Below are 13,418 nucleotides of genomic sequence, written 5' to 3' on the forward strand. Positions count from 1 at the left end.
TGTTCGTTCTTTTACACTATGGATAGGGAGATAACACCTTTATCAGAGCTTAATTGAAACCTTGTTCAATGTTATAACATAAGAAAAAGCTTTATTTTTGTTGTATGTAAATATTAAAATATGTATATATATGAAACGAAAAAAATCATAAACTGAAGGCTTATTCAATCTATCATACAGAGCAAGGCACCTTTGTCTGCTTTTCAAGTCTACGTTTTCTAGGAGAATAAAATAAAATTGATTTAAACCGTACATGGTGCTATTTAACTTATTATTAAAATTACTGTTGCTTTAATTTGAAAATGAGAAAGAAAAATTGAAGATTGAATTGTTTCTTTTATTTCTTTTTCTACTATCAAAATTTTATAACATTATTATAACACTTACAAATATAAGAAGTGACAACACTATTGTAAATAATTGTAATTGCACAACTTTCAACAACTACACAAAGTGTAGTGTAAATTTAATATGTATTCTTCTTGATTCTCGTGCCCATGCCACACATAGCTCCATCTTCTATTGCATGGGTCATCACTCTTTCAACCACGACATATCCCTTTCTAATTGTAGCCAACACATTGATTGCGGATCTAGTTTTATGTCTTTCTTTTTTAACATGTTTGGATTCATAATCGTGTAAAGGATGAAATGAAAGGAATTTTTTTTAATTGTTTGATTTTCAAGAATAGAAATAACAAGGTAAAACATCAATTGAGATATTTACAAATCATGGTATTTTTCATAGAGCAAAATTTTTAAATGTTATTGTAAAATTCTTGTGTGATCTTTAAAAATTCCACCCTCACAAATTATTCCATTTTCTTGCTTCTCTCAATTATGAGTAACACCTCACCCAAAGAACAACGGTTTTATGTATATATATATATATATATAACAAGACAAACGCTTAATGAAAAACAATAATATAATAATTTTAGTATAAAGATAACGTAGGAATTAAAAAAAGTTATTTCTAATTGATTTTCGCAAATTGATGAAATGCAATTATTATTCCATTTCATTATAAAATATCTAATCAGACACTTACTTTAGCTCATTTCAATCTCTTCTTTTTCAATATTGATAGAGAGAAAAGTTATCAATCAAGTTGAAATCCAATAAATTAATCAAAACATTCCACAAAAAAAAGAAAAGAAAAATAGAAAGAAAAACATCTTTTTTCTATAAATCAAAACAAGCTTACTTTCTACCCAATTAAAAATAAAAAATAAATTAAAAACTCTTCTAAATTAGCTTACATATAAACTAATATTTTTTAAATAAACCATATTACTTATAACTATCAAAATTCAACATCCCAAGGCTTAAACAATTTCTAAAACATAAAACTTAATTTAACTTGCATAAACTAATTTTTTAAATTATTTCAAAAAAGTTGCAAAACTTATTTACATTTATTTTAAACTCATTCAAAAAATTTACCCATTTTTCTCATTTCCCCCATCTAAACAATATAAATAAATTTGAAAATTTTATCTTTTTCATCTTAATCTTGAATATACTTTTAATAGGGATTTAAAGAATGTTAATAGGTATTTTCTAAAAGTTAAAGTGGAGAATGTTTCAGTACCCTCTCCTACCAACTTCTGCTTTATTTCCATCTGTCAGGTTTCGTAGCAGTAGTGTCTAAAGAATTTGTAACAAGTCTAAACCATTCTCATAGTTAAAGTTGCTGCTTTAAAATGAGTATATCATTCTTTACCGTTAAGGCTTCTCAATACTTCATAACAGACTATTTACTAACAAAGTATAGAAGTAGTATTTGGAAATCCAATAGACAAGTTGGCAATTACCATTCTGAAACAGTTCATCCCGAATTTTTGGGAAGAAAAATCATACAAAAATTGTACAATTTGAAATATCAAGACATCCAGATGCCTGGACCTGTCGGTTCACGATTTGAAGCAGAACCTTGGTTAGCTAGCTTCTGAATACGAGAAGAAAACTCTTCAGCCTGTAGCGGATTCATCAAAGTCAGAATTTGAGAGAGAAAGCAAAAAACAAAATGAAACAAGTATGCAGTATGCAGACTTCGAATATCCCTCCCATCTCATGGGAAAAACCTCCTGCAGAAAGACAATTTCCAGAGAACCACAACAACTTCGAAAATCCCTCTTTAAATTTCTTCAAATGAGGTAAATTCAACAAATCTAGGAGACCAGGAAACTCTAGTGCATTCTAATAACTAGGATTACATATTTCTAACAACTAGGATTACAGAGAAAGCAAAAAACATCTTTATTTGGCGCATAATGTTTAGAAATAATAAAATAGAGAGGGACCAGATAGAAAGTAAACAATCTAGACATTGAAGCAAACTAATCTTTAGTATACGAAATAAACAGCACAAAGGAAAATACAAACCTTTTCATCAATCCACATCAGAGAAGTTAGTTGATTGTTTAAAATTCGAACTACAGCATCTAATGGAGTCATTCCATCAAGGGTATCAAGTTCTCCACCCTGAACAAAACACTATTGTAAGCAAAATTTCTTGCTCTCTTATTGGAATGAAAGAGCAACTAACAACCAGTACCTGGTTTGAATTAAGGGATTGAATAACCGATTTGATTTGTTCAGTCATCTGCTCAAGTTCCCTTTCAATTAATTCAGATTGCTCATACCTGCATATGAAGGTATTAGAAACAAAAAATGACAGAATGCATCAGCAATGAAGATAAGGAAGGAAAGGAGTTGAAATATAACCCTAAATCCGATGAAAACGTATAAAGTGGAAAACTTAATTTCAGGTGAATTGTTATTTAGTACGGAGTTTATGGTTGTGCAAATCTCTGACCATTCTAACCACCAACCACACAGAGCTTGTGCAATGAAATTACAGATGATCCACCAATAAGAACTTCAATATTAAATCCAATGTTTGAGGTGAAGCAAAATCACTTCACACAAGACAATATTAAAATGGACATTGGATTCAATATGGCAAAGATAGGTTTAAAAGCTTAAGCTATAGAATATATAAAATCAAACAATCTGCAGATCCATCCAGATAATAATCAGTCAACAAATAATGCTGATCCAAAACTCACATTGCATCTCTTGTTGATGCAGCTTCATCATCAAGAAGCAAACCACGTTCATCCTTGTAAATACGTTCAGCTTCTTCCTCCATACTCTGTAAAGCCTTATCAACCTAATACAGAAATGACAAAAAAGCTTTTATCACAATACAGAAGATATTGGAAAATGTTTTGGGAACTGTTGAATGCGTATATATGAAGATTGCAGTAGCAATGAGCATATGCTTCTGTGTGTGGGTGTGTGTGTATATATATATATATATATATATATTCAATGAGATCGAGATTTGATGTTACACATATATGTTTTCAAATATAATTTTACATAACGAGTAGGTTCTTCCATTTTAGTGTTAAGAGTTCACATTTTATGTTTCTTTCACACTAGTCTATCCAATGGTAGGATCTACAACTTTGACAACCTTGAATAGTTTTAGGATCATAAATTGATTGTAAAAACTAAATAATGATTCAATGAGCCTCATGAACTAGCTTTTGAGATTGAGTACCCGAAATTCAAGAAATAGAACTACACTCCTGAATTTCTAAATCTATCAATTTTAAATTTGAGCTATATCCCCAAAGATTTATTTTCATTTTTTTTCTTAAGATTATAAAATAATGATATTGTTTTACTAGAGAACAGGCCTGGTTTATTTAATTTGAAAATAGTAGTGCAATTGAATTTAGTAACCACTGCCTGGTTTTTTTAGTCTGAGCAAACCTAAATGCATTATTTGATTGCGTTTGGATTCTTAGTTTTCCAACAGTAGCCATGTGGCTTTTAATAGTGAGCTTATGTTGGGTGCGTGCTAATGTTGAGGAATATGCTGGATGTGTTTTATTTAGAGCGAATTAGGGAAAAATCATTTTCGAAAGAACTGATTAATATTCTGATTGATAGTTGCTTTGAACACCCATACGCTAAGAAGAACAAAAAAGTTGCCATAGAAGCAACTTCTAACTCTAATAATGGAATAGAATTTTAACATCAGAACAAAGTACAATTAGTTAGGTAACAAGACAAAGATCACTATTGATAGAAACAAGAACATCCAGGCATAACAAAATTAATTACCGCCAAAAACTTACAAAAATAAGATAGTAATAAACTGATTTTAAAAGTACCTCCTGTTGATGAGTCTCTATCAACTCCAATTGCCGCTCCAAATTTGATTGTGTCTCGACTACTTTTGCCACTTCAATCTAAATTTATAACATTATAAATAAGCTTCAGTGGTAATTGCCAAAATTTAACCTGTTTGCTTGTAAAAAGAAATTAAAAAAGATTATCAGTAGCTGCTTGCATGTAGAAACCTCAAGCCTCAATAGAACATCACGATTGTTCAAAATCCTGCGATCCCATTCAGCTATTGCATTTGCTTGTTTTCTAAATTTTCCAGTTCGCTCTTGCAACTCAGCATTCCACTCCTTGATAATCTACAGGAGGTTATATGACTAGGAAAGGGTTAGACTGTAAGAGATAAATAACATAACATCTAATTCCAAACAAGGTAAAAATGTTAGTGTCTGAAATACGGAATATCTTATCCTCCATGTTAAACCCTATTTAAAAAGTGAACTTCTGCTTCTGGAAATAGTGTTTTTCTAGGGCGTGTACCCTGGAGGATGTTTGATTTAGCTTATTTGAAGAGAAAAATTGTTTCTTTTCTAAATTTTTTTGTTGGAAATAGGAGCATTTAATCTTTATTATCTTTCCAAGTAGTTCAGTTGAGGATTTGCATAGTTCAAAGTACCTAAGGAAGTTGCGGTGTTTTAATTGATCTCTTGAGACTAGTAGCTTTTATTTAGTATGGTTAAACTAAGGAAAGAGAGAGACATTAAGCTCAAAATGTGTTTTTGAGATAGCACAGACTCATATTGAGAAAATGGAATCAACACAATAAATAAAGGAGATTTAATATCCTTTACTAATAAAGATATGATACGGAAATAAATAGAAACGTTCCTAATAATACACAAACTTTTGAGAGGTAGGTATACTTGAGCACATTCAGAAAATTTCATCTCACTTTCTCAGCAACATTTTTATCAGAAGATATATTTTGAACATAAAATAAGATAATTCAAAACATACTAGCTACGGATTTGAATATACAATATTTAATAGAAAAAAAATGGGAAATTAAACCCAATTCTAAATTTTTAAATCATCTTGGCATTATTCCCAAGTCTATTGCATATATTAAAGTATCCCATGTATTCATTTGTACAAATACTCATTTCTTTAGTATATAGTTCAATAGAAGGGCAGCTGAAGTCCTAACCAAGTACGTAATCTCAACTAAATAAGCCAAATGCATTTGTCAATGATAATCATAATTAACTTACAAAATACGATGTAGGGAATTGATAAAAGAAAACCAGACACATCAAGTACCTCCTCAACAGTCTTCCCAGTGATTTCAGATGGCAATTTTGGTGCAGCAGTAACTGAAGTGCTGACGGTTGAAGTAGTTCTTTAGGACAAGCAGAAAAGGAAATATCAAAATCACCTTCCTATGTTTAATAACTAATTATGCATCATAACTTAGGAATACATATAAATTGCAGTAACCAAAATAATTTAACATACATACATACAGCAGGAAACTATGTACAATGCAAAGTGAAATGAGTCTGATTAGTCCTTCGAATAGCATAATAGCAAATAGTTATAAGAAGCACCAAGGGGGCATCAAATAATACATGATAATGCAGTATTCCCACAATCCTACTACTGAAAACAGTGGGAGAAGAAACAGGAACATTCAAACTGAAAATTGTGCTGACACACCATAAATTTCCACATTATTTAAAAGTTGAGGTCAAGAATATTTTATAAATAACTTCTTCCTTGTTAAGAACTGAACTTTAAACCTAACTCAATCCAACAAAAGAGGCTTGTAAAATGAGGTTTCCATGCACTTATATATTCTAAAATAACCTGATCTCTAATCGATGTGATGTGAGACTTCCAACACACACCTCACACCGAGATATATACATCTCGAGCATGGGACTAAACATTAATGGGTGGTCCCATAGTGGTCTAATAGCGGATGAAACAATATACCCAACAAACAACAAATATCGCTAAGATAAACTATAACAATGGCTTTGATACATTGTTAAGAAGTAGATTTTAAACCTAACTCAACCCCACAAAACCATTTTGTAAGGTGAGTATTGCACTCACTTATATATTCTAAATTAACCTTATCTTTAATCGATGTGGAACTTTCAACACTCTTTTAATCTACTGAGATATCTTTCTAAGACAAAACTGTGATAGAACTAATGAGCATCAAAGCATACAAATATCTCAGATGTGGTGACGTTGATTGTCAACTGACGGGTGATTAAAACATTACCACTAGAAGGAAGTCTAAGTAAGACACTCTTGCTCCTTAATATTGACTGAAAGGCTTGTTCAAATGTCATAAAGTCTTACATGTAGAAAAATATTCTCTTCTTGAATTGATACCAATAATCACAAAAGGAAACAAAAACAATAGAGATATTTCTAAAAAATAAATCTAATCTTATTCAAATTTATTCCCCTTAACTTAATCCCACAAATCTGGATAGATATAACATTCATAACTTAAACATTATTCCATAATTTATTTTTTAAAGTCCTTAATATTCCTAACTAATCTACGCTTAGGAACAGAGGTCAAAAGTAATTTATGAACACCTTCCTCCATTAACCCATTAAAGCGCTTATTCAAAACACAACCAAGCAAATTAAATGAAAGCAATAATGAAATATCACTATAACATGTTGAAGATGCATAACTTAAAACAGAAAAACGAGAGATAGAAGGGAAGGTGAACCAAGAGAAAATGCATACTTTAAACAGCATTTACTAAATGTAAAAAAGAAGGAAATCCTTCAATTACAAGCCTACAAAATGTATGCATACCCAGTAGTAGAAGCCACAACAACAGCAGATGATGTCTGAGTTGCACTGGTGCTGGAACCCAAAATTGCTGGAGTAGAGGTTGTAGTGCTCACCCCTACAAATTGAAAAATATTTTGAACAAAAACAATTTACTAAAACGTGATTGAAATTTACAGGAATGAGGAATGATAATTTTAAAAAGTGAAATGGAAAAGGATGAAAAATAAAATACAAAGATGAGCCCCTATTTCATAGAAAAGATCAGCAACAGGACACTCTAAATTTTACACTACTTTACGTCTGAATTTGTCAAAAGCTTACAAAGTCTATATCAAATGTATCTAGCATTGTTTCCTTATTTTTAATGCAAAATACAAGGAAAAACCAACAACAAAGAAAGTAGAAGACAACTGAAAATCATTTCAAACTTATTTCAGGACAAAAATCTTCTACCCGAGCAGTTTTTTTAGGCTGAAAAAAATCTACATTCCAGCCATGCATCAAATTGATTCAAAAGAAAATATCATCATAGACGTAAATCACCAATGAATCTCTAATTTAACAACAAAAACAGTTCATACACTTCAAAGATAGCAGCAAACATGATTTACACAGATATTTCTAAAATGATTCAAACTGCACAACTCACCAAATGCTGAAGTAGTAGCGGTAGAAACTGTGGTCGACTTATTCGCAAAGGGAAACCCAGTCCCAAGAGAAACATCAGATGCCGTGCTTCCTACGCCAAAACCTGTAAAAGTTGATCCTGTACTGGCAGAAGGTGCTGCACCAGTAGAAGCAGCAGGAACCGCCAAAGTACTTGCTGTGGCAGAAGATGCAGTAGTAGCACCAAAGGCAGGCACAGAAGATGAAAGGGTCGTGCTGCCAGTAGCCACAGTAGAAGCAGTGGTGGTCGTCACAGTCGAGAACAGTGGCGCTGAAGATGTGGTAAACGAAAAAGAACCCGTTGGTTTTGAAGCCGATGCGCCAGAAGCCGCCGAAGAAGAAGCCGTAGCTGAAGCAGCATTGGGGAACCCAAAAGAGGGTTGAGAAGCGAATGAGAGTCCCGAAGAGCTAGATGACACCGTTGTAGTAGTAGTAGTAGCTGAAGCAGACGGCTTTGCAAACGCTGGGATCGTCGTTGAGGTCGAGGTCGAAGAGGGTCCAGTGGCAAACACACCTGAGAACAAAGGAGAGCTGCTTGCAGAGGTTGAGGAAGCTGAAGAAACTGCCAACGCTCCAAACGGCGTCGTTGCTGCTGAGGATGATCCTCCGAACAGCGGTGAGGCAGAAGAAGATGCTGCAAAAGCTGCCGTTGAGGCAGAGGAAGTAGTACCACCAAACGGCGGCGTCGCAGCAGAAGTTGTTGCTCCGAACAGCGATGCAGAGGACGCTCCAAAAGGCGACGCCGAAGCAGTCGACGCTCCAAATGACGTCGTTGAGACTGAAGATGCTGCAGCAAACGGCGTCGTCGATGTTGAAGACGCTGCTCCAGTCGTAGAAGCAGAGGTCGCTACACCAAATGGAGTCGTTGAAGCTGAGGAGGCTGAACCAAACAAGGTGGCTGATGTGGATGACGCTCCTCCAAACGGCGTCGTGGAAGCTGATGATGCTCCTCCAAACGCAGTAGTCGACGCTGAGGGTGTCGCACCAAATGCCGGAATGAAAGATGAGGGCGTTCCACCAAACGCCGGAGTTGACGCTGAGGCAGTTCCCCCAAACGCCGGAGTCGACGCTGAGGCAGTCCCCCCAAACGCCGGAGTCGACGCTGAGGGTTTTACACCAAACGACGGAGTCGAAGCTGAGGGCGTTACACCAAACGGTGTCGTTGATGCAGAGGTCGTTCCACCAAACAGAGGCGTTGAAGCTGAAGATGTTCCACCAAATGGAGTGGTTGGAGCTGGGGAGGCAGCGCCAAACAGAGTTGTTGAAGCGGAGGAAGGTGCTCCAAACGGCGTCGTGGCAGCGGAGGAAGCAGCCCCAAACAGAGTGGATGGGGAAGAGGAAGGTGCCCCAAACGACGTCGTCAATGTAGAAGAGGAAGAAGCCCCGAACGGTGTGGTTGCAGAGGAGGAAGAGGAGAACAAAGGTGAGGCAGAGGTAGCGGCACCGAAAACTGATGCGGCAGCGGAGGTAGGGTTTGTGGCGGTGGTGAAGAGAGAGGAGGAGCCGAAAGAGAAGGCGGGGGTGGAGGATGAGCCAAATGAAAATGGAGAAGATGAAGAGGAAGAAGAAGAAGGGTTTGTGAAGGAAAAGGAAGACGAAGATTGAGTTGAAGAAGAAGATCCGAAGGAGAAACCCGCCATTGTTGCGCTCTTTTTCTCAGCTCTGTCCTATTCGAGAACAAGAGTGAGGGAAAGGAATGTCATTTTAGGTTGAAATGGGTTTAAATCTGTCCTAAATTGTTAAACCTTCTTTCATCATAAAACTCATTTATTAAAAAATACAGATGACAAATAAGTAGAAATTGAACAGTTTTTTTAAATCTGTTTTTGATTTAGTGTTAAATTTTGTAAATATTGTATTTTAAATTCAAATATTAAAATATAGATATCGTAATATTTTATGTTAATTTAGGAATTATGTTTTTTAACAAATACAAATATTTTAACATTTGTAATTATTTAATTTCTAATTAATAAATTACTTGAGTAATTAATGTATCATCAATAAATATAAATATTTTAATTCTAACTTAATTTAATTTCTACATTGGATTTTTAATTTAAAAAATAGAAGTAAAAATAAAATTTTATTAAAAAATCAATTATTGAAGTACTAATAAAGTTAATATGCAGTTTTATAATTATTTAAAATCAACAAAAATAACCTTGTGGTTTTTTTATATAAAATACATTAGTAATAGATTATTTTAAAAAATAATTTTCTAAATATATTAATTGTTATTTAAAATATGCATTATAAAATCATGTTTTAAATTATTTATAGAATCATTAAATAACAATAATCCTTATATTTAATAGAATTATTAAGTAATAATAATTCTCATTATTTTTTATGATAATGTGTCAGAATACTCTACTATGGGTATTGAATATATATATATATGGTTGGTTAAAGATTAATGATTAAGTTTTATTGATTTATACATGAATTATTGATAAAAAATAATATTAATTTATTTCACTCTTGATATAAGTGTAACGTTCCATTTAATTTATAAACGCAATTAAAGGAAACGCCACATATAAGATAGTACAACAAAACAGTCTTGGGGTTCCCAACATCATCCCTACAAAACTAGGCACACCACGATGCCAACAAAAACAGAATAATTGTTTAACTAAAAGTTTACAAACTAATAACCACGAATACAGGGGTCATGGCCCTAAAGAAAACATGACGGAAAGAAGTATAAGATACAACCCAGATGACTAGGTAGCGGAATCGTCATTCCCTTGTTGACCACGAGAACCTCGCCCATCTGCTCCCATCAACCAAGTTGATGATCATCGCAAGGAAGAACAGCCACATACAACACAACCATGCAACAAAATGGGTAAGCTAGAGCCAACACATATTCATCATACAGTCAAATATATTTTCATCATCTCATATCCACATAACCACCAAACATGTTATGACTCTTCATTCAATACACTACGACTCGACTCGACTTATCCGGATACGTATAACTTGGTTGGATTCAGCGGATGCTTGCACTTGTGGTGGATACCTCTGCTCGACCCTGAGCTGCTCATCTCCGAGCTATGTGTTACAAGTGTTACGATGAATCAAATTTCTCTCACCACAAGGTTAGCCCTTAGTGAATTTCAGGCCTCCTGCTACTCTCACCACAGGGGTCAGTCCGCTCTAAGTGAGACTAACTGGCTCCTCAGAGTGTCAGGATGCAACCTTACCTTGAATCCTTACCTAGTTATACAGATGGGGCACCACCATGACACCCACTAACAGGGGCCATGGGATTACGTCCCGACCACTGAAGCGCAACCCGGAAAGTCTCACCTAGAGACCCCAAGGAATTATGCACTGACACATACAGGACACAACCGCACAACCAAAATGATATTCACTACACATGTATATATTAATTGTACCAACCTTTAAGTCAATGCCTTTCATGTTCCAGGCTCAACACATTTCATCTCGTCATGAACCATTCATGTATCAAGGACTTCCAATTCATATCGTTATTATGCCTCTTTCATACCAACCCTTTCATTACAATCTCATGCAAAACTCATGTCAACCCTTTATACATAATTCACAACTTGCATTACTCTATCATACTCACACATACCAAGCCTTTAGCACAAATACTCAAAACCAAGCCAACATTATCCATACAAATCCAAGAAAAACATCACACATTACACTGCCTCGCCCAGCACCTCGCTTAGGCTAGAGGGTCTCGCTCAGGCGAGTCCTCCCCTCCGCCTAGGCGAGGGCACCAAACAGGAGCATGAACAACGCGGGATCTCGCTTAGGCGAGACCCCTCTCGCCTGGGCGAGTTGTCTGCTCGCTCAAAAATAAAAGAGCTGGTTGCTTGGGCAACCTTGGGCGAAAAAGGTTTGGGCGAGCCTCCGCCAGACTCGCTTAGGCGAGTTCGACTCGCCTGAGCGAAATTACCAGGTCTCGTCCTGGATTCACCTGCAACATATATGAATTCTGACGTCTCTTCATCATACAAGATACCCCACGCACCACAAACAACGATTTATCCATACAAACATCCAGTATACCCAAACAGATCAAAAGCAACCCAAAAATAGATTAAGAACAACTCAAACTCGAAACCCTAACTTCCCGTACCTGGAAAAGGGTTAACAGAACTTCGACACGGGACCTCGGAGCACAGCAACTTGAAAGACGGACTTGCAAAACTGGCGAAACAGCGGAGGACACGATTATTTTCGGACTTTAATCGGTGAAAAACGAATGTAAAACTTTATAAGGTAAGTACAATAGGTTTAGAGTTACTTACGTGGAGTAGAAATCACTAGTTGAGCTCTTGGGACGGACTGGTTCGAGACAAGGACAAACCCTAGCAGAGCTCTAGTGTACCAGTTAGGGAAAACGACTGTGGTTTCTGTGAATGCAAGGAGAAGTGGAGCGTTAGGGCAACTGGAACAGGTTTTATCAGTTGGGCCAACTCTAGGCTCAAGCACAAGGGGCAGCCCTCTGCTTTAGGGCAGAAAATTAGTAAGCCAAAATTAATGGGCCTTACAATAAGTAGGTGTGGGTAATGATAATTTTTAACTTTGATCTTAAAATTAGTTTCTTAAAATATGATGATATAAACTTGACATATCTCCAAGGAAAAATTATATTTTAACAAAATTTTATTCGATAAATTTTAACAAATAATCATTTTTGGGTAAAAAATTTCCTAAAACTTTATTATTATACTTTTGTAACTCCCATAAAAAAGTACAAAATTACTTTATTTAATAATTTTGTTAACTTTTGTCAAAAATTTATCTGTCCAAAAATCATTTTTGATCTGAAAGACACAGCAGGTAGATAGATATATGCATCATAAATTCAATGTCAACCTGATTCATCTTTGAAAAAAATAAAAATAATTAACAACCACTTTTGTTTGAATAAAACAACTGTTAAATCAACTGAATCTATTGATTTTCATAAATCAAAGAAAGAGATTTAAACTCAGAGTCTCAAGTTGAGATCAATGCCAGGATTTGTGTCTTCTGTGACCCCTCTCACTTGTAAAAAGTTATAGAAAGGTCTATGATATACTCCACTTGCCTCTGAATAATGTTCTTGGTACGACTTCACTTTACCCTATCAAATTTTGAAAGCCAGAAACAAATATATATATTCAGCTATGGCCACACCAAAAGATTGTAGAAATATTGAACCTTCCACAAAGCTTTTGCAACTTACTTCAATAACTTGGCAAGGCTGCACTGGAAACAAATGCAAAGGAGGAGGTGAAGGAACTTCAGCAGTAGCAAATGCTGGAACATCCCTGAGAAAGACCAAGAATTGTTGTGTTTTGTGTTAATGTCTTTGAAGCTTTTTTAGACTGTTGTTACTTTAAAATCTCCAACTTTGTTATAGTTAGAAAATGTCCCATGTTTCATGTCTTATGATAAAAGGCATTATATATATATACCTGTAGCACTCCTGGTTGGAATCATTTATGGATGATCGGAGAGGTCTATTGTAGTAAGAAAAACTTGGAATCAGATCACTTTCCACGGTTGAAGAGTGAGATTGTGTCATGCTAACCATCTGCAACACATACTACTTGTTAACAATATGCAATTTTCTACTCATTTGCCCTCACCGCAACTTTGCATCGTTCGTACATGCAAAGCTGACGGTTACCTTTTTAAAAAAAATGACGGTTTGAATTGTCATTATTTGCACAATGCATTTAATGACGGTATTGTGACGTTTCATCCAAGACCGTCATATTATTTATTGTGGTGGCAG

At 35.1% G+C, this 13,418-nt stretch overlaps 1 protein-coding gene and 1 long non-coding RNA gene across 2 annotated transcripts; both read right to left on the bottom strand.

The window, feature by feature from the left end:
• Nucleotides 1-1,658: 1,658 nt before the first annotated feature.
• Nucleotides 1,659-9,342, bottom strand: LOC114194579 (uncharacterized). Its single transcript, XM_028084909.2, has 9 exons — nt 7,623-9,342; nt 6,995-7,088; nt 5,467-5,545; nt 4,383-4,505; nt 4,194-4,271; nt 3,075-3,178; nt 2,561-2,648; nt 2,389-2,487; nt 1,659-1,978 (listed from the first exon to the last, which is right to left on the bottom strand). The coding sequence occupies exons 1-9, from the start codon at nt 9,277-9,279 to the stop codon at nt 1,886-1,888; spliced, it is 2,415 nt and encodes an 804-aa protein (XP_027940710.1). The 5' UTR covers nt 9,280-9,342; the 3' UTR covers nt 1,659-1,885.
• A 787-nt stretch (nt 9,343-10,129) lies between these two features.
• Nucleotides 10,130-12,048, bottom strand: LOC114193600 (uncharacterized). Its single transcript, XR_003606285.2, has 3 exons — nt 11,941-12,048; nt 11,769-11,839; nt 10,130-10,418 (listed from the first exon to the last, which is right to left on the bottom strand). It is a non-coding gene; the product is annotated as an uncharacterized LOC114193600 (long non-coding RNA).
• Nucleotides 12,049-13,418: the final 1,370 nt, after the last annotated feature.

The sequence above is a fragment of the Vigna unguiculata genome, chromosome 8 (genome assembly GCF_037176805.1).
Source record: "Vigna unguiculata cultivar grain cowpea cultivar isolate G323 ecotype 2 chromosome 8, ASM3717680v1, whole genome shotgun sequence".
In the NCBI taxonomy this organism is placed as follows: domain Eukaryota; kingdom Viridiplantae; phylum Streptophyta; class Magnoliopsida; order Fabales; family Fabaceae; genus Vigna; species Vigna unguiculata.

Coding starts and splice junctions, on each gene's coding strand:
- LOC114194579 (XM_028084909.2), bottom strand. CDS start 9,279: ATGGCGGGTTTCTCCTTCGGATCTTCTTCTTCAACTCAATCTTCGTCT. Junction 7,089..7,622: donor CGCTACTACTTCAGCATTTG/GTGAGTTGTGCA, acceptor TTCAATTTGTAG/GGGTGAGCACTACAACCTCT. Junction 4,506..5,466: donor CTGGGAAGACTGTTGAGGAG/GTACTTGATGTG, acceptor AACCTCCTGTAG/ATTATCAAGGAGTGGAATGC.